This window comes from Eptesicus fuscus, chromosome 13, assembly GCF_027574615.1.
Source record: "Eptesicus fuscus isolate TK198812 chromosome 13, DD_ASM_mEF_20220401, whole genome shotgun sequence".
Taxonomy (NCBI): domain Eukaryota; kingdom Metazoa; phylum Chordata; class Mammalia; order Chiroptera; family Vespertilionidae; genus Eptesicus; species Eptesicus fuscus.
In genome coordinates this window covers 16,165,514-16,191,374 of record NC_072485.1, presented here as the reverse complement: position 1 = coordinate 16,191,374, position 25,861 = coordinate 16,165,514, and the positions used below count along the sequence as shown (strand labels likewise).

At 38.9% G+C, this 25,861-nt stretch overlaps 1 protein-coding gene across 1 annotated transcript; it reads right to left on the bottom strand.

The window, feature by feature from the left end:
- Positions 1-1,189: 1,189 nt before the first annotated feature.
- Positions 1,190-11,419, bottom strand: MMP13 (matrix metallopeptidase 13). The gene is made up of 10 exons (XM_008149208.3): positions 11,300-11,419; positions 10,970-11,211; positions 10,151-10,299; positions 9,846-9,971; positions 7,052-7,213; positions 5,060-5,177; positions 3,978-4,111; positions 2,711-2,870; positions 1,975-2,078; positions 1,190-1,290 (listed from the first exon to the last, which is right to left on the bottom strand). The coding sequence occupies exons 1-10, from the start codon at positions 11,417-11,419 to the stop codon at positions 1,190-1,192; spliced, it is 1,416 nt and encodes a 471-aa protein (XP_008147430.1).
- Positions 11,420-25,861: the final 14,442 nt, after the last annotated feature.

The following is a 25,861-nucleotide window of genomic DNA, read 5'->3' as shown; positions in this document are numbered from 1 at the left end:
TTTTCTTTTTTTTGCCTGTGTTTTTATAAACAAGATCTCTCAGACCCCTCGATGGCCATTCATAAATTCAATAAATGCCAAGTGCCAGGCACTGTAAGAAGTACTGAGGATTTTTTTTTTTAAAAAAAGGGGAGAGAAAAAGACATTGCTGCAAATCCTCAGGAGGACCACAATCTATTTAAACTGTTTTCTTTATCTTGGATGTCTCTGTTTTAACATACCTCCTTTCTACATATAAGATATATTTTGTCTATATTGATAAATAAAACAGCCTATATACCCAAGGTAAATTAGACAATTAAAACAATTGTCTTGATAAAAATAGGGTAAAAATGCCACTTTTAATCTTAATCCAATAATTTTATGAGAAATTATCTTAGATAATTTTGATAACAATTTTAATACTTTACTTTGATTTTTTGAAAGATCTGAAGTATTTGAATACAGAGAGATTGTTCCTCTTTCTCTTCTATAAATAAGCAAAGAAATATTTGTGTTCTTTGAAAGTAGCCATTGAGTCATTATTAAAAGTAAAATTAAACAGAATCCAAAGGCCACATCTACTGTCCTCACTATTAGTCTCTGTCTCCTACCTTTAGTGACGTTGATATGGCCTTAGTGTCTGTATGAAAAGGTACATATACACCCAAATCCTTCAATGCAAAATCCATATTATGTCTTTGCAAAGTTGTTTACAATATATTTATTACAGACACTTCCCTTTGGTTTATCTTTGTTCTTCTATGGCTACCATATGATCCCCCCAAATTCTATTTTTATACTATTTTATATTTTTTGACAAAGATGACTTATTAATTATATAAATGTGATATACTTAAGCCTTTGCAAAAATTTCCTTATAAATATATTAAAAATTATGCTAACTCTCCTTGACAGACCATTTATGTTCCATTTTTTGATGTTGGGAAATATTGTCAGTTATTGCTTCTATATAACACACAAAAATTAAGTGGTCCTTACAGAAACTGAATTTTATTACTTTAAAATTCAATGTGGTTCCAGCCACGCATAGCTATATAGATATTATATAGTCAAAGATAACTTACTGAAGCTTGTTCACAGAACGAAGCTTTCCCTGATATCTGCCCCTCCCCCATTTCCTCCCTCCCATAGACTTGAAACATCCCAAATGTTCTTCAGGATTTAAATAACAACATTTAAAAGACACTTAACACCACAATAGGGAATTTGCTGGCATGACCCGAACAACACGGTTAGTCCAGATGCTGTATTCAAACTGTATGGGCCCGTTGAAAAAATAGATATAACCTGTAAGAAAAAGACCAAAAAAACAAATTAAATTTGAAAACAGTAAGGGTTTACTCCAGCTACTCTTAAAAAGTCCATTCTGCCAGATCCCACTTTTTAAAAAATATGCCAACATTTACATATTTTACTTATCTTTATAAACCCTACTAACCTTTTACTATATTGCTTATAGTTTGAGGGGGAAAGGTCTAAAGTTTCCCAGCTCTCCTAAATTATCACCTCAAATTAGTTGTCTTTTCATGAGTTCTCGTTTTGATGCCTGAAGTATTGATATTAGTTATTTGTTGTAAGTTAGGGGTTATACCCCTTTTCATAATTAAAGTAAAAATCATTATACAGTTATGATAGCCATTGATCTTCATATATAAAGTACTCCCCACTCTACCCCTGATTTGAATTATGGGAATACTCCTGCATCTTGGCATCTTTAAACATGGTTTAAGATAGTGTTTAAGGTCTGGCATCTTGTATTCCTAGGATTAGCAATCATTAAGCGAAATTCTCATTGATTCTAAGCATGATATTTTTTGCTTGCTGTCTGTGGAAGTAGTCACAAGGGGAATGACTAATTCCTTAATGAAAACATTTATGAGCACAACATTTATAAGCAAATCCTTTATAAGGGAATGATTTTTAGGGGCTATAGAAGCCCTCCATTATGACCAGTGCAACGGAATTAGTTACCATTTTTCTCGTAGACAGCATCTACATTATCACCAATTCCTGGGAAGTCCTCTTCTATTGGTCTGGGGTAGTCTTTATCCATCACATGGTTAGTATCATCATAGCTATTTAATAAGAAAAAAACCCTCTTAAGTAGGTTGCATTTCTTAGAAAGTACTTAGAAATAATACAATCCATACAATGGTATCTTTCAAAATTGACAAGTTTAAAAATTTTTAAAACATCTAGTAGATTTGAAAAATAAGGAATTATAATACTGAGTGTATAGTGGATGTTTGGTGAGTATCTTTTAACTTGCTTAAAGGCCATCTTTGTAAGGACAGTTACAGCTTATTGCCATTTCACAAATTGAATAAAAGTAGATTATTAGAAAAGTGTTCTTAGGGTGAAATCAACATATGTTAATGAACTGAATAATTTTCTATTGTGTCGAAGAGATGGTTTTAACATCTATGTGTAAAGAAAGATGGTTTAGCATCGTTGAGCTACAACCAATGGCTTCGAAAGAAGAGTGGTGAGAATTCTATGAATATATGTGCATTTTCAAGAGGACTTGAAACTTGAAAATCTCTGTCTGAGAGGCTGCGTGCAAGAGCTGACACAGAACAGAAATTAATATGACAGTCCAACATTTTAAAGAATGCATGAGATAATAACTTAAAGTAGTGAGAGATGGACAAGACTCACTTTGCCTCTGTGACACAAGATAATGGGTCAGTAAATATGGCGGCCATACCTCCAGACCTGGTTTCCTGAGAAGAAGAGCGTCTTTCCTGTGTCCTCGAAGTGAACAGCTGCACTTATCTTTTTAACCTCTTTGGGAAATCCTAGTTCGGATATTTTTTTGGGATAACCTTCCAGAATGTCATAGCCATTAAGAGCCCAAAATTTTCTGCCTAGAGTAAGTGAAAGAATGAATGGTCTTATTATCCAAGGGAATCTATTAGGATTCACATAGATAGACATTTATTTTAACAAAGAAAGACTCATGTTTTACATTTAAAAATAAATAAGTCAGTATTTGTGGTCCACAATCAATTATTTAGAAATAAATTAGTCAGCTTTGGTGGTCACCATATTTGTGAAACATAGAAATATAAGTTTTAAGATTCTAATTCACACAAAAATAAGTTTTAAGATTCTAATTTCCTAATTATGAGTATAGCCAACCAAATATAATAATTAATTTTGCAACTTATTTTCTCTGAATATTAACTTTAAAACTGGGTGAAAAGTACATTAAGATTTCTGCATGAATAAAAAGCATGGTAGGAACAGTAAATTAGACTGAAAAGTCAAATTTTATAAGAGATAAAAAGTTATTTCCACCTCTAAAAAAATGACTTCATTTTAGCATTAATTATATTAGTCAAACAATAGAAACAATGTCAGTAGAATGCTATATAACCACTATAAATTATGATCATGATGGTGGAGTGACAATTTGGAAAATTTTTTATGATTTTTATGTCAAGGGAACAAGTAGAATTTTTAAATGTATATTCTAGAATATAAATATTTGAATATGTATATTACATAGAGTGAAAAACTAGAAAAGAAAGTGAGAAAATAGACTTTTCAGGGGGGAAATTACGGCTAACATTTTTTCAAAATGTACATTGTTATAATGTTTGCTCAGTAAATAATTTTAAAAAGGAAATAGAAAAAAACTGACATGATTGTTATGAAACAAAAGTCGGTATTCATCATATATATTTATTATAGTATATATATATGTGTATATGTGTGTGTGTGTATATATATATACATATATATATATATACACACATATTCCCTTATATACTTATCATAATAATGTAGACTTTCCATTTGTCAAATCTGAGGATACTTGGTAAAAGGATTTCAGGTGCTTTTTCTTTTCCATTTTGTTATACTTGATTCTTAATTTAGGTATATTTTCAGGAGTGATCATTTGACTAAGTCTTTGGTATCATCAAGTTTATCACTGCCTACGCAGGAGGCCTAGCTAGTGAAAAGCTTACCTCTAAAGATGAAGATAAGGTCATGGGAGGGATGCTCATATGCAGCATCAATACGGTTGGGAAGTTCTGGCCAAAACGATTTTGTTAGAAACAACTCCGCGTCGACCTGCTGAGGATGCAGGCGCCAGAAGAATCTAACACAAAAATAAAAATACAGTTTTCTGTCACTTTGTAAATGCAGTATTTCAACCCTGCTAGACACCTGTCTCTATATCAATGCAGACAAGTTAGACACATTCCCTATCACCTGTGAAGGAGAAAAGCATTTCCCTTTAAGTGCCAGTTATCCAAGCTGTTGCTATCCTAACTCTAGCCTGGTCCACTAAAATTTGAAGTCTCACAGAGCCTTTGTGAAGGCTATAAGTCCTTTGTGGATTGGGACCATGCTTTGCTCAAGTTTGCAGATCTGCAGGCACTGTGTAGGACTCTGGAAAGAAAATACAAGTTACATAAACTACATTGGCCAAGGTCTCATGGCCTGGGGAACCTGAATGAGAAAATACCTGGAGTATAGTACCGTGTCACTAGAGCTATAATAGAGGATGTAGAAATGCTAGTGGATCACAGGTGAAGGAACAATTAACTAATGAATGAATAAATGAACAAATAAGCATATTTATAAGCAGATTAAAATTAAAATTTCGTTTTTCATTGCCTACAGGTTTAGGTTGTAAAGCACTCCCTCTCTCATATTCTAACATGTGTACCTGGTGCAAAGTCTTTCACACCAAAAGGAATTCGTGGAGCCATTATGAGTAACAGTTTACTAATATGGTAATTAATTCCAATATTTGTGTTTTTAAATAAATAACTTGGACTTATATTTTTACTTGACTACCTTTATAAAGAAGAGTACACTAAAGATATTAAAAAATCCATACAATGCCAAGGTTATTTATGGAAAAATAAACGTTTATCTATTAGCTATTTCATCTGAAATAGGTAAATACACTGCTCAAAGTTCTATTATGTTCACTGTTCACTTCACCGTTGGAAGTCTGACTGGATGTTTTGGCATTTTGCAGACACGGCTTCACAGATGTTTGTTACGTGCAGATTTTATCAAATAATGTCAAGAATACCTGTCTTTAAAGATGATTGTTTCTCCTCGGAGACTGGTAATGGCATCGAGGGATAAGGAGGGATCACATTTGTCCGGTGTTTTGGGGTGTTTAGGGTTGGGGTCTTCATCTCCTGGACCTGAAATCATAAATAAATGAAAGAAGTTGTGGAGGAGAACCGTACTGATGACCTGGTCCTGGAGAGTAGGAGAGGGCTCCCTCTCGGGAGGGCAAGTACTAGTAAATCCTGTTCCTCCTACATGATGGACCAGATTCCATGTTATCTTCCTTCCTTCCCGCAGGGTTACCAAGGCCTTGCAGATGGGATGTCCCCTTCTGCTTTCATCCTTCAAGACCCCTTTGAAATACAAGTTTAGGTTTCTGGAGGAGCATGATAGAAATGGGGGTGGGGGGGAGACTGAGGAGATTTTCCCCATGCTTTGCACAACCTATTGACCGACTGCTCTTGAGAAACACGTTCTTCCTGAAGCCATTTCCGATGGCCCATCGTCCCTATGGGAGCCCTTATCTTGGCTCTTTCTCTTGCCTATTTTCCCAGCTGTCAACATCAGCTACTGTTGCTTCACCAGTTTCCCACCGTGCAGCTGCCTCTCAGTGCAAAGCCCGGCCTTCAGCAGCACAAGCATGACTTGCCACGTGTTTGTAAATTTTCCAGCTCACATGAGTGCAAAAGAGGTGCAGTATACAATAACTATTCTAAACTGCTTCTTCTCTACTTGGTACATAGGAGTTCTATCATCAAGTCCTTTGGTCACAATATTGTAGAAAGAATAATTACAAAATACTTGCTCACATCTCTACTAGCTGCAATAGTAGATTTAAATCCAGAGGGGAAACAATGAGGTGGGTGGCATGAGCAAGTTTTCTGAGCTGTGTACTAGGAGTTTTACACTGATGACTGTGCACTACGGCTCTAACTCTATTTTTGGCAGCTAATTTGCTTGTTTGAGTTTAGGTTTAATTACTTTGTAAATATTATTGAAAATTTGGAAGGAAATAAGGAAGAGATTTTTACAATGGTCACTGTTGATTAAAAACTACTACAAACCAATTGAATAGTTCTACTGTGGCAAACCAGAGTGGTGGAAAGAATGCCCAGAATTTATAAAAGCTGGTTAAGATCTCCCTTTCACCCCCAGCTGTAGATATACTATTTAAACTGTACAGGGGTTAGCCCTGGCTGGTGTGGCTCAGTTGGTTGGAGCATGGTCCCATGCACCAAAAGGTTGTGAGTTAGATTCCTGGTCAGAGCACATATGTAGGTTCTGTAGGTTGTGGATTCAGTCCCTGGTTTGGGCACATATGGGAGGCAACTGATTGATGTTTCTCTCTCTCTCTCTCTCTCTCTCTCTCTCTCTCTCTCTCTGTCTCTCTCTCTCTCTCTCCTTTTCCCTTTATCTAAAATTAATAAACATATCCTCAGGTGAGGATATAAAAAAATATAAAATCTAAGGGGCTTGGTGTCTCCATTGTTTAAATGGGGAATAAATTATTTTCCCTTCTTATGTCACAGGTGTTTTGAGAGTATCAAATGTACCTTGAAATGTATAAAGTACAAATACAAAGAGTTATAAAAACTTTGGAGAATGGAATATTTTCTACTTGAGCAGATAGTTCTATTTGGAAAGAATAAGTGGGCATGTTTTTCCAGGTTTTAATAACAAAGCCACCATGACAAAAGTGGCAGTGGCAAATTCACTGATAATTTAGAAAATAAATGTATAAATCTATTTTGCTTTTAAGCTGATAAAATAAAAGTTAAGCCCTAGCCGGTTTGACTCAGTGGTTAGAGTGTTGGCCTGCGACTGAAGGGTCCCTGGTTCGATTCTGGTCAAGGGCACATGCCTGGGTTGCAGGCTCAATCCCCAGAAGGGGGCTTGCAGGAGGCAGCCAATCAATGATTCTCTCTCATCATTGATGTTTCTATCTCTTTCTCCCTCCCCCTTTCTCTCTAAAAATCAATAAAAATATATTTTTTTTAAAAAGAGTTACCATAGAGAGACTGAATCCCTTGCATATCGTCATCAGGAAGCATGAAGTGGCTTTTGCCAGTGTAGGTATAGACAGGAAACATGAGTGCCCCCGGGTCCTTGGAGTGGTCGAGACCTAAGGAGTGGCCAAACTCATGGGCAGCAACAAGAAACAAGTTGTAGCCTGTAAGAAAACAAGGAAACAATGAGAAAACAAGGCCCTCCAATGACCAATTAATGGAAGAAATGTCACTTTCCTCATCTATTTTGTATGTCATTATTTCCCTCTCTTTGCTATTTTACTCACTTTTTAAAATTAACATTCAGTTGCTTGAAGGAAGAATCAAGAATTGGCTTAATCTTTATAAGTAATTAAGTGCTCTCATTATAGTTGCCTACATAATTAGAATATCAACAGATTGTTCTCAAATAATTGGTAATAATAAGAATTTACTAGCAATCCTAACTTGTTCTCGGTTTTCTCGGGTCAGGCGAGGAGAGTGAACAGGGATGGTCTTAAATGAGGAGTCATGGGAGTCACATGGGGGTTCAAACCGGGTGGAGGCAAAGGTAGGTTTACAGTTGTGAGTATGTGAAACACCGACTTTATTTTTGTATTATTATTTATTAATTATTATATTATTTTTCCATACAAACAACTGTAAACTTACTTTTGCCCCACCCTGTATATAGGATGCTACCTAGAACATCGTTTAAACACTAGGCAGTGTCCTAGCTGGTTTGGCTTAATGGATAGAGCGTCGGCCTGCAGACTGAAGGGTCTCAGGTTTGATTCCAGCCAAGGGCACATGCCTGGGTTGCGGGCTTGATCCCCAGTAGGGGGCATGCAGAAGGCAGCCAATCAATAATTCTCTCTCATCATTGGTATTTCTATCTCTCTCTCCTTCTCCCTTCCTCTCTAAAAATCAATAAAATATATATTTTTTTTAAAAAGAGAGAAAAATATAAAATAAAATAAACACTAGGCAGCATCCAAAAGGATGCTCACCAGGTATGGAGTGTGCACTAAAGAGGGTCTAAGAATCTACTTGTGAAAAAATTCCAAACAAATGATCCTTTTCAGAATATCTCTAGACCCTAGAGTTTAAAGAAACAGAAATTCTGAAAATGATTGGCCAACTTCCCTCTACTTTAAAAGACTACTATGATTCTGTATTTACATTATATTCTTTTTTTTTTAAATATATTTCATTGATTTTTTTACAGAGAGGAAAGGAGAGGGACAGAGAGCCAGAAACATCGATTAGAGAGAAACATCGACCAGCTGCCTCCTGCACACCCCCTACCGGGGATGCGCCCGCAACCAATGCACATGCCCCTGACTGGAATCGAACCCGGGACCCCCCAGTCCGCAGACTGACGCTCCATCCACTGAGCCAAACCGGTCTCGGCACATTATATTCTTTAAGTCATTCTTTCCACCAGTTTTTGAGCCTCCTAATACTGGTGTTTTAAATTGGAAAAAGATAAAAAGTTTAAAAGAAAAAGAATACATGAAAACTGGAGCCAGTGGTTTCAGTTTGACCTTAAATACCCTTTGCTACCACAGCCTATGCATGAAGAAAATGTGTAATTAACTCAGTAAATGTTGCAGACCAGAAGAGCAAGCAAAGTTCACATAGTCTGAATGACAGTAATTTGTCATTGAAATGACTAATAATGGATACTATTCTTGGCCTTTAGCTGAAAAGTTAATCCTGGTTTACTTGTGGATTCACCAGGATTAATTAAATATTTTAAACCCAGAATTTATTCAGAAACCTAAAACTGAGGTTTATTGTGACTCTATCTTAAAAATACTAAGTATTATTTTTTTCCTCCTAAAACCATTCTTACCTGTAGAACATTCAGAACATAAATATGTACATTCTCACCTTTCTTTCCAAAGGCAGATTGGAGGCACTGGAGTTGAGATATTAATCATTCAAGACCCAGTTTTACTCTTTGAAAAGATACTCCTTCGAATTTAAATTAATAATAAAAATTAGCTACCTATGAAGACTACCTTTAGTTGTCACAACTAAGGGTCAATACAGCTTCAAAGTTAAGACCTCATTGTAAAAATCTGCTGGTGTTTTTTTTTTTTTTTTTTTGTATGTTTCTTTCTGAAATAAACACTTCCAATTCTCTTGAGCTTTGAAGATGTAACTACTGACTGAATGTATTCAACACTAAGTTTTATTTTTCTGTTAAATACAACTTTCATCTGGTCCGTTTCATGCTATTTGCAGTAAGAACTTTCTTGGTTTGCTAATGGTATTTATAAAATCAATGATATAAACAAGTCTGAAATAGGTAACTCTTATAACAGGGAACAGAAATTTGACTGGACTTGTGCCATTAATATTTCTACTAGGGTGGGGGCGGGGCAGGGGGGAAAGAAATTATTTCAACTCACATCCAATTCATCTATGACCTACATATCCAGCTCTAATAGTTGTTAGATGTATATTTGCAATAAACTGTATTTCTCTAACTGACCAAAAGGTAATCCACAGTAAAAACACCTTGGTTGACAGAAAGACATTTTGGATTCTATTTCAAAGTTAGCTAGCACCCCTCAAACTACTAAACTAAGTAGATTTTGCTCATTTTTTACTATCCACATTGGCTAAATAGAAATGTCATAGAAAAGTCATTTGTGGAAACTAATACGATAAGCTTTTATACTTCTTTGGAAAATCAAATACCAAATATAATTCATATGCTTTCATGTATAATGTATATACTTTTTACTAGTAACTTCTTATCAATTGGTCCACTGTCTAATCTAATCTAGTAATAAAAAGTATTACCTTTGGAACTACTTGTCCAAGTTTCATCATCATCGAAATGGGCATCTCCTCCGTAATTTGGCCCAGGAGGAAAAGCATGAGCCAGCAGACCAGAGGGGCCATCAAAAGGGTAGAAGTCGCCATGCTCTGCACAAAAGCAAGAGTTCAGAATCTAATTATACCCAGGAGTGCCTAACATAGGAGCTTAGTGAATTTTTGTTGAATTTTGTAAAAATCAATGAATGACTTAAAGAAGAAATTAAAAACTAAGACCCAATTAAGGAGCAGAATATACAAATATTTCAAAAATGATTCTGCACCATTACCTTTAGTTCCAAAAGAGATCATGATATCAGCAGTGCCACTGTGAAGTCTAGTAAAATTCAGGGGTGTCACATCAGACCAAACTTTGAAGGCTTTTTTGAATGACTTTTCCACTTCAGAATGAGTCATGTCAGGGGTATAATTCACAATTCTATTCAACAGAAAATGTTTCAATTAAACTTTTAGAAGGTGAAAACTATTTTAGAATATATTTTCTTGAAATATAGCTTTTCAACTCAATATGCAATGATTCTCTAGAAGTTCTGTAATAAATTTTAAAGAACTTATTAATTATGATGTCATACAAAGATTAAAAATGAAGCATTCATCAGACAATCTGAGTATCTCCAAATATCTGACCTTTTGGCATTTTAAATTTAAAGTATTCAGATGTTTAATAAAACTTATATTGCATGTTAAAAGTTTTCAGTTGTATTGCTATAGCCTAAACAGATGAAACAGTTCTATAAAGTTCATAGAAAGAGTAGAGCTCTCTCTGTTTAGTATGTTATAATAAATACGCTTGATGCACTATATTTGCAAATTTTATTAAACTTATTTTATTTCTATTTTGATTCATCTCTAAAAGAAATACTTTGAAATTCCCAATAAAAATTAATGCTGGCTACAATAACATTAATTGATGTTATGAGACATTTTCATCAACAATATTAACAATATTCCTGGACTTACTTAACTTCCAGATAAATATCTAAAAAAAAAAAAAGGCACCATACATGTTCTGTCATCTATAGCTTATGCTGAAAACTAACCCTATAAGAAAACTAACAAAAATTAAAGAGAGATAGCCTATGATTTACCTGTAGGTTAAGTTCATTTTGGACCACTTGAGAGTTCTAGGGAAAACATTGTATTCACCCACATCAGGAACCCCACATCTTGGTTTTTTCATGATGTCTATGGTCTTATCGTCAAGTTTGCCAGTCACCTCTAAGCCAAAAAAAGACTGCATTTCTCGCAACCTGTCCACCATGGAGCTGGCTGCAGTCTTCTTCAGGATGCCGGCGGGATTCAGGGGATGGTAGTATGATCTGAGGTAGCGCTGGAAAAGAGACCAAAATACCCTGCTTTTAAAAGAGAAGGGCATTTATGATATATTTCACACCATTGGGAATGGCAAGATACTCTACCTCTGCAAATTGGAAGTCTTCCTCAGACCGATCCTCATCATCCTCATCGTTGGGAAGGGGCAGGGACCAACAAGGAGTCAAGCTCAAGAAGAGGAAGGCAGCCAGGACACCTGAGTGCATCTTGAATGGCTGTGCCTGCAGGCTGCTGTCTTTCCATAGACCAGCACCTTTACTTTTATAGGCCTACAATGGTGAGTCATCATTTATGGACAAGTTTCAACTTCCTAGTCGGTTGAAGGTAAACAAGCTTACATGGCAACTTTTTTTTTTCTTTTCTCCTAAGAAGTGTGGTTTGTGGTAGAACTTGAGGGAAATATAAAATAAGGGCATCTCTCATTTCAGCAGGGTCTCAAAAACCATCTGGTCAAATTAACGTTCTCAGCATATTTCCGGATACTGTGGGAAAAAACAGAGAATAGTAAATTTTTCACTTTGTTTGGCAAAAATGTTTTTCCCTCTGTAGGAAAGCAGCCACTTTTACTTTTTCAGATAAGACCATCAAGATATTGCACTTCCATAAAAAAAGAAACCTGTCCTACTTCCAGAATGTTTATATTCTGGTGAAATCTCAACTTTATTTTCTCTAGAGCAACTAGTTTGGAAATATTATGTCTACCTGAGGGTCATGGAATTGGACCAGAAGCAAGCGTGGAGACTTGGATGTGTTATAGCACATCTACAGAATTGAGTGCTGTGGTTGGAATTTTAAAGCACAGTGTGACTTCTCAACAAACATGGGGTCCTGCATGAGTTCCTCACAGGTCCAGGCAGAGGTAGAAGGATATCCTATATAATAAAATCTTAATATGCAAATTGACTGAACAGTGGAACAACTGTGTGCTATGACATGCACTGACCACCAGGGGGCAGACGCTTAGCACAGGAGCTGCCCCCTGGTGATCAGTGCACTCCCACAGGGGAGAAGCCGTGGCAGGAGTCCCTCCCGCATCCATGCTAAGGACTATGAGAGGGCCAAGGGACCACCCCCTCCCAGTGCACGAATGTTGTGCACCAGGCCTCTAGTATTGAAATAAAATATTTTGGGATGCAATATAATTGCTAACACATATTGAGAGATTATTACATGCTAGACATAAAAGGTATTATCTTATTTAGTCCTTACAATAGCCTTATGAAGTAGGTGCTATTGAAAAGCCTGTTTTCACTTCACATCTGAATAATCTGAGACATAGAGAAGTTAAATACTTGTTTCAGGCCATATGGTTAACAAATGGTACTACTAGCATATGAATCCAGGCCAGTAGACTCAAGATTTCTTTTTAAGCACCATCTAATATGGCATCTACTCCATCCATTCTCAGATATTTTCTTCTTCTTTTTTTTAACGCCCACCAGAGGATATTTTTCTTTTCCATTGATTTCTAGAGAGAGTGGAAGGGAGGGAGGAGGGGGGAGAAAGAGAGAGAGAGAAACAGCAATGTGAGAGAGACACATCGATTGGTTGCCTCCTGCACCTGCTCCTACCAGGAGGCAACCAATCAATGTGTCTTTGATGGGGAATCTGCAACCGAGGTATGTGCCCTTGACTAGGAATCCAACCTGTGACCCTTCAATCCATAGGCCGATGCTTTAACCACAGAGCCAAACTGACCAGAACCCAGATATTTTCTTAAAAACTGAGCTGCTTGGACACTTCTTAGACTACCCAAGAAAATTAGGGCTCTGGGTAAACACATGGCCAGTTTCAAGTTCCTCATTTTTTAAAAAATTTTTATTTTGAATAATAGAAGGACTTCTGGTCAAAATAAATAAATAAGTAAGTAAATAAATCAGGAGAATAGTTCTCTAAGGGCCTCTAGTCTCTTATTCCTTTCAGAACGTCACATATCTAATGCCATGAAATCAGAATGCCATTTTGGTCCCTCATAGATGTAAATGAATACAGCTTTATGGGCCACCATCTTCAGATTTATTGAATAATTGAAAATACAAGTTAATTTCAATGATTGAGAGTCAGAGATAAGCTTCAATCAGGGACATATTAAGACAAAGACAAGAAGCATGAATATATCTTTAGGGTCAGTAGGAAAGGGGCACTCCAACATGTGGGTAAAATACTGTAATTTAGATTAGTCAGTATCTTAGAGAAAACCAGAAAAGCCTATAAATTGTAAACAATTGCATGTGGGATTGAAAGTGGGAGTTGAGGGACATTTATTAGGCTTTTATCCAAGAGAGAGTCAAAGAGATACTTATCAGTTTAAGATTAGATTTGGGCCCATTCAGCAATGCTAAACAATGATTTATTTTAAGCCTTCTCTGTGTAGGACATTTAATTTTCAGGTTAAGTGAAATTTATACAAAGTTTTGATTAATCTATTAGGGTTATAGGAAATTAGTTAATCAAAAAGAATTTTTTTTACCAATAAGCATTCTTTCTTTTTATATATTTATGTATTATTTTAAAAAATATTTATTGTTGACAGCATTACAGAAATCCCCTCTTTCCCTCTCCTTCCCCCATTACCCTCCTCCACCCAGATCCTGCCCCACTCCAGGCCTGCACCACCTTATTGTCTGTGTCCATGGGTAGAGCTGCTATGTCTCCTGGAATTGCTAGAGTAGTCTTGTGTAGTAGGTGTCCTGTAGGGCCCAGTGACTCAGCCTCTGCAGTCACCTGAGCTGGGCACTCTAGGTGTGCTCTAATGTGGGCTTTGTGTGCTGTCCTGTTGTAGTTGAGCCTTGACTGCTGTGTGTATTACTGGAAGGAATTGACCCCAGGCCAATTGGTTGTGAGGACAGGCTGCTACTATAGAGGAAGAGCTGCTGTGCAAGAGACACCCCTATGGAGCAGGACTTGCTTCAGTGGGGCTTTGGTGCTCACCAAGACTGCCCCTTGAGTATGTTGCTCATGAATGTGGTAGAGTTGTAATCAGACGTGGACTAAAGCTGTGCACCAGGTGCACTGGCTCTGGGGCCTCCTCAGAGGTGTAAAGTCAGCCACTGCCTGTGCCCTGCCTAGGGTGACCCAGAATGACCTACAGAGTGATCTGCAGATGGCTGCTACTTGTGTTGGGCTTAGAGGTGCCCAGGAGAGGCTAAGCTGTGAACCTTGGCAGCTGCTGCTAGTGCTGGGCCTGGGGCCACTTATCGAGAGATATGGGGCACACTGAGTCCAGCTGCTGCTTGTTTAAGAGCTTTCAGGAAAGTCTAAAGCCTGAGCCAGGACAGGCCATTCATATGAAAAAGACACTGCAAACAGTTTGGGTGGGGCTATAAATTGGATGGGGCAGAATCTCAGGGAATCACCAGGGTGAGGTGAACAGTGTGGGCCAGGTTGATGGAGACTCAGATATAGTACCTGCCAGTCTATTTGGGGGGAGGTCCCAGCACTTCTGTATGGGAGAAAGCTGCCCCAAGATATTGCCTTGATGCCAGATCATTTATTTTCTCTCCTGAATCCTTTCAAGAGTGAGTTGGAGTAAGTCTGTTGGTGGGTCCTTTAAGAGAAACTGCCTGGAACTCCAGCAGCCTCCATGTCACTCAGCCACAATCCCTGCTGCTTTTTACAGCCTTAAGTTACAGGGACTTCTCTTCCTGGCACTGGAGCCTTGAGCTGGGGGCCAGGTGTGGAGCTGGGACCCCTTGCTCTTCATGAGAGGCCTTCTCAGCCAAGATATCCCTCCTGATGAGAACCAGGCCACATGTAAGAGTCAAACCAGCCCCTTCTGTGCCTTTGCCCCTCCTACTAGTCTCAATGTGCTTTCTTCTTTAATTCTTTGATTATATGACTCCCATTCAGCCAGATTTTAGGTGGTTCTGAATGATGGTTGTTCTGTATTTTAGTTGTAATTTTGATGTGGTTGTGGGAAGATGCGAGTACTGACATTTACCTAAGCTGCCATCTTGGTTCCTCCTCCGTTTTTTTTTTAAAAAAAACATGTTTTTAGTTATTTCAGAGAGAGGAAGGAGGAGGGAGAGAGATAGAAACATGGATGAGAGAGAAAGATTGATCGGTTGCCTCCTGCGCACCTCCACTGGGTATCGAGCCCACAACCTGGGCATGTGTCTTGACCAGGAATTGAACTGGCAACCTCATGCTGTATGGGACAATGCTCAACCATTGAGCAACACTGGCTGGGCAATGTTCAAAATCTTTTACTGTCTCCTTAGATAATAAAAAAGAAGTCCTTGAAGAAGTTTAAAACAAGTAACATTTCATTTAATGTTTGAAAGTGAGAGAAAAGAATCAAATGGGCTAACTGTACTTATAAACTTCCATATAGTTATAGAAATGTTACTACTTTAAACTAGATTTTTTTAGAGCATTCTTATTTATTAAATCAATAAATATTGATTGGGCATCAAGTAGGTAGGATATGATGCTGGTCATCTAGAAAGATGAAGTGAAGGATAAGATGAGAGCCTTTTTCTTAATCATACAACATTATCTCTCCCCCAAAGAAACATTTTAAAAATATTTTTATTGATTTCATAGAGGAAGGGAAAGGGAGAGAGAGAGAGAAACATCAATGATGAGAGAGAATCATTGATCAGCTGCCTCTTGCATGCCCCCCACTGGGGATCGAGCCTACAACCTGGGCAATGTGCCCTGACTGGGAATCAAACTGCGATCTTCTGGTTCATAGGTTGACGCTCAACCACTGAGCCATGCTGGCTGGGCCCCAAAGAAACATTTTTAATGTGAAATGAAAATAAATAAATGTCACTGTTTTTCAACTTAAAAGTAATGCTTATTATCAAACATCGTTGGCATCTATCAGGTTCTCATTTCATTTAACAACATAAACCATGCAAAAGAAAACACAGAAAGGTTCATGAGAATATGCTATTACACATTCTATAATTTTATTAGTAGTATAAATAAAAATTCCTGATTGAAGTAGAAATTGATTCCTTAAGAAAAACATCAGACTGCTTGCCCCTAGGCTATTGTTCATGGAGGAGTAATTTTAAGCCGGTGATCAGGATGTGTCATCACATGGAAATGTGTTGGCAAACTGCTTGTGCACACAAGTCCTTATCTCAGGTGGTTAATTGTTAAGATGTAAGTCAGGCCTCTGGTTTTCACTGGTGAAGTGTTTTCGGTTTCAAATAATACCTGTAACACAATGAGTCTGAGCTGGCTTTTACAAATGGTTCTAAAACCCTACCTACTCACTGGGAAATTGGAAACCCTGTAGAATGAGCAAACAAAACTGTGGACTAATTAGGAATGTGTATCTACTGCTGATTCAGACATAAGCAATATGGGACTTTTTAAAACATATGTCGTCATCAGTCTCTAAATTCAAAACATCCCCCAAGAGAGAACCAAAACGTGCATGAACAACCTTTGAGTAAAGCACAGGGGGATTCCAGATTAGGAATAATAGGAACAATGGGCCATTTGAGTTAGGCTGAAATTAAGAAAATTCTGTAAGTCAAAGAATCTTTAAGACCAAAAATTTGGCTTCAGTTTAGAGTGTTGTAAATTATCAATGTTGGAAACAAATGACACTTATTATTATCTTTATTTTTCTAAAGGTAAGTGATTTGATTCTGTGCGACTGCATGGAATAATGATTTTTGTAAACACCCTCTAATGGTTGCTTTGTCCTAGTTTCTGATTTTCTTCTCAGTCATCCCAAGGAAAGGGCTTACATATTCTTAAAAGGAGAACTAAACAAGAATTTAAACACTCAGTCATACTGTCAACATAAGAAACATCCAAATCTGTAGACAATTTTTATGGGTTTGAACCCAAACTGAGGGCATATGCTTGGGAGCAAGATCTCAAATACTCTGGAGATTAACAGTTTTGCAAGTTTCTTTTATGCATTTGAGATTAAAAATAGAAAGTAAGAAAGTTACATGAAGGTGGAAGAAAGCAGGGTGGGGATAGTTCAGATTCTTTGCTTTCTTGAGAGTGATCATGCTTTAGAAGGGGGATCTACCGGAGAGTATCATGCTAAGTGAAATAAGCCAGTCAGAGAAAGGGAAGTATCACATGATCTACTCAAATGTGAAATCTAATGAACAAAATAAACTGTTGAACAAAATAGATCCAGAGACATAGAACAGACTGCAGAATCTCAGTGGGAAGGTGGGGAAGGGTGGGTAGGTGGGAAGTGATCAACCAAAGAACTTGTATGCCTATATGCATAACCCATGGACACAGACAATAGGGTGGTGAAGGCCTAGGGTGAGCTAGAAGAGTCAATGGGGGAAAATGGGGCACATATGTAATACTTTCAACAATAAAGATTTAAAAATAAATGAATGGCTCACAGAAAAAAAAAGCGGGGGGGATCTTAAAAGGAGCATTTCAGTGTGTTAACTGAGATGAACAGGGTTTGTTTAAGGCAAAGGTAAACTTTTACTGAAAAAGTTATATGCCTGGGGCGTGACTACCCACCATGACCTGCCCAGATAGGAGTTTATAATCAGATTACCCAGTGAAGTTACTTTTCATAGAACCCCTTTTTCATCCACAATATTTACACCCTAGGGAAGGTGTAAGAGTGCCCCCCCCCCCCCCGCAACCTCCTTATGTACAGTCAATCATGGCCTAATCCCCAGGTGCCAACTGCCAAGTGCCAAGGAACTCGTTTTCAGTGCTGCAGTTGCAAAGCAGAAAGTCAGCAATTTAGGAGGCTGTTTACTTCTAACATCTGAATCATGTGCTCTTCAGAGATGCCGTATTCATACTGGATTGATCCACAAAAGAAAGAAACAGACTCTGCAAGGGCAAAAAGGAAATTCTTTTTAGTTTTACTTGAGTATGACATCTGAAAGTTAAATTTTAATTTCTTAGGCTCACTTCCCAATGAATTTTAATTTTATTGTGTTTTGTTAAAAACAGTGATTACTGAACGTCCACCTTAGCCAGATTTAACCAAATACTCTAATAGAACACTGTCCAAATGTGTTTGGGAAAGGAAAAATCTGGATGGTTTGGTAGTGAATAGTAGAAATACAAATAAGCAAAAGAAATAGGGCCTTCATGGTTTTAACAACAAGCAATTTAAGTATATTTAAAGATTCTTAATATTTAAACAACGAAGCAAAAAGTCTATTTTTAACATAGCCAAGCCTCACCTTGTTACCTTAATTCACTAAAATAGAAGTTGTTACACATTTTAAAATCAATTTTCTGATTTAAAATAGTAATATACAAAAAAAAAAAATAACAAACTTATTGCATAATGACTGGAAAATGGGGGTGGGGGGACTAGAAGAAAAAAAAAGTACCATAATACCCCAAGGTTTTTTTAGATAACCACTATTATATGTCCTTAAAGTTGATTTATTTTTATGATAGTCAATCTTCAAGGTTTTTTAAAATAGCACTTTCTAGACTAGAAAAACTTGCCATGCTATCAATTCCAAAAGAGGCATGTAATATTATTATAGTTAAAACTAGAGGCCCAGTGCACGAAATTCGTGCACTCAGGGGCGGGGGGGGGGCGTGGTTCCTCAGCCTGGCCTGTGCCCTCTTGCAGTCCAGGAGCCCTCAGGAGATGTCTGACTGATGGCTTAGGCCCGCTTCCCATGGGACATCCTTAGCGCTGCCTCGGAGGCAGGAGAGGCTTCCGCCATCACCACTGCGCTCGCCAGCCATGAGCCTGGCTTCTGGATAAGTGGAACTCCCCCTGTGGAAGCGCACTGACTATCAGTGGGCAGCTCCTGCATTGAGTGTCTTCTCCCTGGTGGTCAGTGCGTACATGGTGACTGGTCATTCTGCCGTTCAGTTGATTTGCATATTAGCATTTTATTATATAGGATCATTTTTCTTGAAATATTAATGTTTGTTGCATGTAACATTATTATATTTAAAATCGTTTTTCTTTAAAACAAAACAAAACAAAAAAGGAATATTTAATGCATTGGGGTAACCTATCTTCCATAGCTTGCCTTTCTTCATTGAATTAACAAAAAAATTGAGAATAAACTCAAAACTGCAGAAAATACATCTTAATAATGCTATGCATTAAAGAGGTTAATCTTTTAAATTTTTCTATATGCTCTAGTTAGTTAATTTCAGAAAATTATAGAAAGGAATTCACTGCAACCAGGAACTGCCAACAAAGATTTCTACCTCAGTTTGGCTGCGAAGATGATTTCATACCTCCAGTCCTTGTCCACAATGAAAAGGGTGGTCACCTCAGTGTTGGGATCATGGACAACAGCATTGATCCCAGACCCTGGGAGTCCAAGGTCACCGATTTCCTTGGGCTATCCATCCAGCACTACATGAGGGTCTCAAACATTTTTTTTTCTGTTAATAATAGTGAGTCAAAGAAAGGCTTTATTCTTGATAGGAAAGTTATGATCAAGCAACTGAAACATGTCCAATGCAAGGAATATGATAAACTGACACCTACACTGCAAAGAAAACACTTTAATCTATGGATGGGTGTTTGTTTCATTTGTCTCTACAGGGATCCAGCCTTTAACTAAGTCTATGACAACCATATAGAGATTGAGAGCACAGGCTTTGGAATCAGTTTCACTCTGCCATTTATTAGCTCCTCTCATAGAGCAATTTGTTTAACCTCACTGATTCAGAAGTGAATAAAACACAAAATCCTGGTCCTCATGAAGCTAATGCTCTATTAGGAAGAGAGAAAAATAGGGCAGGAAAGAGGGATAGAGAGTGAGGGGTTCAGGGAGGAGTATTACAATGTATATATGGTGGGAGAGAACAGCTCACTGAGAAAGTAACATCTGAGTAGAGACCTGAGGGAGGAGAAGGCATGAGCTTTGGAGCTATGGAAGAATGTTCTCAGGAGAGAAAGCAGCAAGTGCCAAGGCCCTAAGGTAAGAATGTGTCTGGTATATTTGAGGAAAGCAGCAAGGTGGCCAGTATGGTTAGAGCAGAGCGAGGAGAAAAGTTACTCATCTTAACTATATAAATGGGATCATCACAGAACCTGTTTTATAGATTACCAGAGGCCTGGTACATGAATTCGTGGAGAGGTAGGGTCCCTCAGCTTGGCCAGCGATCAGGGCTGATCGGGCCATCTCATCCAGTCCAGACTGGGGCAAATTGGGGCCAGCTATAGGGGGAGGAGGGACTGCAGGAGGTTGGCCGGCCACCAGAGGTTGGCTATGGAGCGCACTGACCACCAGGGGGCAGCTCCTGCTTTGAGCATCTGCTCCCTGGTGGTCAGTGCTCATCATAGCGACTGGTCGACTGGTCATTTGGTTGCTTAGGCTTTTATATATATAGATATGAGGATTAAATGACATAATGATTAAAGAGCATTTGCAACAGTTCTGGCACTTAGTAAACATCTGATATTTTTCATTAATTCAAATAACTAGCCTACATAGCAAAACTATTGTGCAAGGCACTCTTGTAGGCACAGGAAATATTACATGAACAATGTTGGCAAGAACTCTTATATATTAGAAGAAAGAGAAAGTAGACACTGGAGAAAGGTAATTTGGTATAGCTATGTATGTTATTAGGATTATAAAATTAAGTGATGCTATAGAATTATTGGAGGCAGGGCTGAGAGGATGAACACTCTTAGTTGAATGTCAAGGAGGACCTCTCCAAGGAGATATATTTAAGACTGAGATCAGAATGACAAGGAAGGCTCAGCCATGTGAACATCTGGGAGCAGGGTATGAGTCCAGGCAGAAGAAATGGGAGGCACAAAGGCTCTGGGTGGAAACAAGCTTCTGTTCAGGGAACAGAAAGAAACGAGTGCTGGAACACAGGAAACAAGGAGAAGGGTGGGGAAAGCTGAGATGCAAAATTTGCAAAATGTCAACTTGGGGTTTGTTTTCCAGGCTATTCCACTGCATACCTTCCAAAGTCGATATCAGGCCCAAAATTGTACTTGTGTTCATAAAGAAAATAATTTTTTTCTTGTAACTGCATAATGGCATCAAAGTGTGAAGTCCTAATTACATTTCTCTGGATTTGGGCCATTAAATGATTCCCCCCCCCCTTTTTTTTTTTTTGGATCTGAAGTAAGAAATTAATGACCCAACACGGTCCCTTGATTTGTTCCAAATTGTCTCTGAATTCTTTTTAAAAAACGGAATAACCCTTAGTGTTCTAGGTTGATGTCTAGATTAAAATGTGGTAGGAAAATTCTTCAGATCATATATTAAGGCTTATCCCTAATTCTTACTCTCAAATACTGCCCTATATTTCCCTGTGTTTGGGGGAAGGGTCACTGGTTCATTTTAATGTGAAGTTGAAGTTCTTACTTTCCCATCTCCAACCCTTCTGCTGCAAACTACTACTAACTACTCTTCCTGGGACCTCCTGCCAACTGGTAAGTTCAGCCAATGGGAAGCACGGGGGCATGAGAAAGCAGGCCTTTCTTGTCCCTCCCTCTCTTCCTTTGGATCCGTGGCTGCCTCCAGCTCAGCTCCCCCAGGGCAGCCCCAACATGAGTTGTAGCTCTCTCTTCCCAGATCACCCAGCCATCTGGGTTGGTCCCCACCTGTTCCCTGTGTTCCTCTAGCCCCAGGGATTGGTAGAGGCTTTTGGTGTTGCTAATTCCTGGATCAGGTCACTCTTTTCTGTTTATCTTTCTAGATCTTCTATCACCTGTGGAACTTAATTATCTGTTTAATATCCAAGTGGTTTCTGGTTCCTGGTTATATCCTGACTGATAGCAGTTGACAATATGAGGAATAAAATGGGAAAATGGTAATACATATTCTACTCACAACCAGTACTGACTTACTGAATCTTCTTCTGTAATTTAATGTATATCTTCATGGATATATTATATATAAATGTATAAATATGATGCCATTAATTAGATTATGTGAATTGCATATGCATTGCTTAGATTGGCTTTTGTTGTTGTTTATATTATTAATATCCAAAGCACCTGGCAAATAGTTAATGCTCAATGTACACTAGCTACAAAAGATTAAAATCTGAATTATAATGGAGTTTAACCAAAGTTTATTTTGTCAGTATAAAAAGAATTTATGAGTTGCAAGCAATCATGGACACATGAGGGAAATTCAGGCTTGAGGCTTTAGGTTGTTTTAAAGTATGTAGCAACATTTACATAAAAGCAATAAACGTGTCAACAGTAATTATTGTTGATTCTGGCAAGCCTTCTGGCAGAAAGTACTTGGCAAACGAAAGTATTAGCATGTAGTTGGTATAAGCACACACACCCTCCTAATTCCACATTTGCCCATGTGTGGGAAGTTTTTACAGCAAGCTTTTTAAATGCTCATTAAGTTCTCATGAGGGACATATTTTCTATGCCAGCTCAGGGTCAAAGTGACACTTTTTTTTTTCTAATAAAAAAGTAGAGAGAATGTAGATAGATACTTAATGCCTGTATTGACTACCTCTTAATATAATATTTAGTCAACATGTTAGTGAAGAATAGAAATATAATATAATGCAGCAAAGCATGAAACATAGGTCACTGTTTTATGTTTTAACGAGAGGCCCAGTGCATGAAATTTGTGCATGGGGGGGCGGGGGGTGGTGTCCCTCAGCCCAGCCTGTACCTTCTCCAACCTGGGACCCCTTGAGGGATGTCCGACTGCCTGTTTAGGTGGGATCAGGCCTAAACGGGCAGTTGGACATCCCTCTCACAATCCAAAACTGCTGGCTCCCAACCACTCACCTGCCTCTGTCTGATTGCCCCTAACTACTTCTGCCTGCCAGCCTGATCACCCCCTAACCACTCCACTGTCAGCCTGATCGACACCTAACTGCTCCCCGGCCTGCCAGATTGCCCCTAACTGAACCTCCCTGCTGGCCTTGTCACCCCTAACTGCCCTCCCCTGCCAGTCTGGTTGCCCCTAACTGTCCTCCTCTGCAGGCCTGGTCACCCCCAAATGTCCTCCCCTGCTGGCCCGGTCACCCCTAAATGCCCTCCCCTGTAGGCCTGGGTCCGCCCCCCCCCCCAACTGTCCTTCCCTGCAGGCCTAGTCCCCACACAACTGCCCTCCCCTGCTGGTCTGGTCTCCCCCAACAGCCCTCCTCTGCTGGCCCGGTCACGCCTAACTGTCCCTCTCTACTGACCTGATCACCCACAACTGCCCTCCCCTGAAGTCTGGTCCCCCCACAACTGCCCTCCCCTGCAGGCCTGGTCCCCCAACAACTGCCCTCCCCTGCAGGCCTGGTCCCCCCCAACTGCCCTCCCCTGTAAGCATGGTCCCCCCCAACTGCCCTCCATTGCAGGCCTGGTCCTCCCCACCCCCAACTGCCCTCCCCTGCAGGCCTGGGTCCCCCACAACTGCTCTCCCCTGCAGGCCTGGTCCTCCCCAACTGCCCTCCCCTGCAGGCCTGGTCCCCCCCAACTTCCCTCTCCTGTAGGCCTGGGTCCCCCCCAACTGCCCTCCCTTGCTGGCCTGGTCTCCCCCAACTACCCTCCTTTGCTGGCCTGGTCACCCCCAACTGCCCACAACTGCCCTCCCCTGCCAGCCATCTTGTGTCCACATGGGGCCAGCCATATTTGGCCATGTGGGGGCAGCCATCTGCGTCTTGGAGTGATGGTCAATTTGCATATTACTCTTTTATTAGATAGGATATATGACAATATGCTTTATTTGTGAATCACTATCAATTATTCCACCTCCCTGAAGTTTAAATATTCAGCAATTGGTAAACTTTGTATACATTCAACCACAAGGAGAAAAAACTGGGTCAAGTCAAACTTTATAGTGTTACCCTGTACACAATCTCTGTGATGTCAGCTCAACTTTCCAAGACCTCAGAAAGCATTTTAGTTGCCCTAGCCAGTTTGGCTCAGTGAATAGAAGTGCTGGCTTGTGAACTGAAAGGTCCTGGGTTCGATTCTGGTCAAGGGCACATGCCCGTGTTGTGGGCTCGAGCCCCAGTGCGGGGTGTGCAGGAGGCAACTGATCAATTATTCTTACTCATATTTATATCCCCAGATATTTTATGCAAGCCTGTCACATGTTAGGTACTCAGTTAAAATGTGTTGAATGGGCAAAAAAATGAGTAAGTAAATGGATTCAAATAAAGGTCAGGTTCAAGGTGATTATCTATAGTTTTCTTGCTGGGATTATCTCATGTCTTAATCCTCCGCTTTGCTTGAGTTGTGATTTAGAATCTCACTTGAAAAAGAAGCATCTTCATCTAATAATATAAGTTCAATATTTGTTATTTTTGAACTTCCAAAGTTTGCATGAAAAGCATCTGTTGTACCATGCTACCATTGTTAAAAGCCAACTGATTTTAACTATTCCTTAAAATTCAATTTTCATTGAAAATTATTACAAGGAAAAGAATAAAGCCATTAGTTCTCTATTATATTTTTAATTTAAAATATTTTTCTAAGATATTTTAAGCTACCTAGAGAAGATTTTCTAACTCAATATTCAAGTAACAGAGATAAGGCTTGTTTTGGAATACACAAGAATGTTATTTGGGCATGACATAGATTTATAGACCCCATATGATTTATTATCCCTCTTACCAAAAGGAGCTCCAGAGATTCTCTAGCCTAATCCCTTTATACTACATTAGAAAACAGGTTCAAAGATATTGATAAGCTTTCTCAAAATCACACAAAAAGAGAACATTGATGCTAGGATTCGAATCTCAGCTTTCTGAGTATGATAGGCCAGGATACTATGTATTACTCCCCACCCCCCCACCCCCCAAAAAAACCCAAAAAACCCAACTACTTCTTAACATATAAGTATATTATCTGCCAAAGCTAATCCTGCCAGCTAAATTAACATTACACATTGTACAAAGAAAAAATTATGATCCACCTTTTTACCTACAGGTCAAGTTATCAGTTAGCCACTTCATTTTCTTAGAGAAATATTGTATACTCCGCCATACCAGGGACCCCACAACTTAGCGGCTTCATTAGGTTTAAAGTTCCAGAATCCAGTTCGCAGTTTGCTTGTAGAACAAAGCAGGCTTGCATATGCTGGGGTCTATTCCCCAGGAGCTCAGATTTCTCTTCTGCCCATGTGCTGATCTCAAGGAAAGGTGATAAAAGGCTTTCAAATAGTGCTAGAAAGAAAGCACATGTTCATGACTGTTAAATGGAGAAACTATACTAAATTAGAAAAACAAGAAGAGGAGTAGGGAGTTACCTCTCTGCCTTGGTGAGGCAATCTTGTTCTCTGGAAGTAGATGAGGGGACTGGTAGGGACCAGAGACAGCAAGAGTCTATAAGAGAAAGGTGATCAGCACAAACACTGTTGCTTCTGTTGCTGAGGAGTCTGTAGAGACCTTCAGTTGGGGGTGAGGAGCTGGAGGGAGATAATTTGAACCTCATTAAATTGGTCTTGTAGAGTCCAATGTTGGCATATGATTTATTATCCCTATGTTGTTTGCACTACTTTCTGCTCAGGGACAGACCAAGGATAGCACATTCTTTTAACCAAAGTAAAAGTTTATACATAAAAACAAAGGCTTCACACCTTGCTTAATGACCTTAAATATAGTATGTACTTTTGTGGGAATTTTATCTCTAAAATTGGCTAAGCAACAGGGAACTTATAATTTGCCCTCTGACATAGGAAGGAAGGAAAAGAGGGCAGAGGGAAGGAAGGAGACACTGGGAAGGAGGGTGGAAGGAGGCCAGAAAGGGAAGAAGGAAGAGAAGGAAA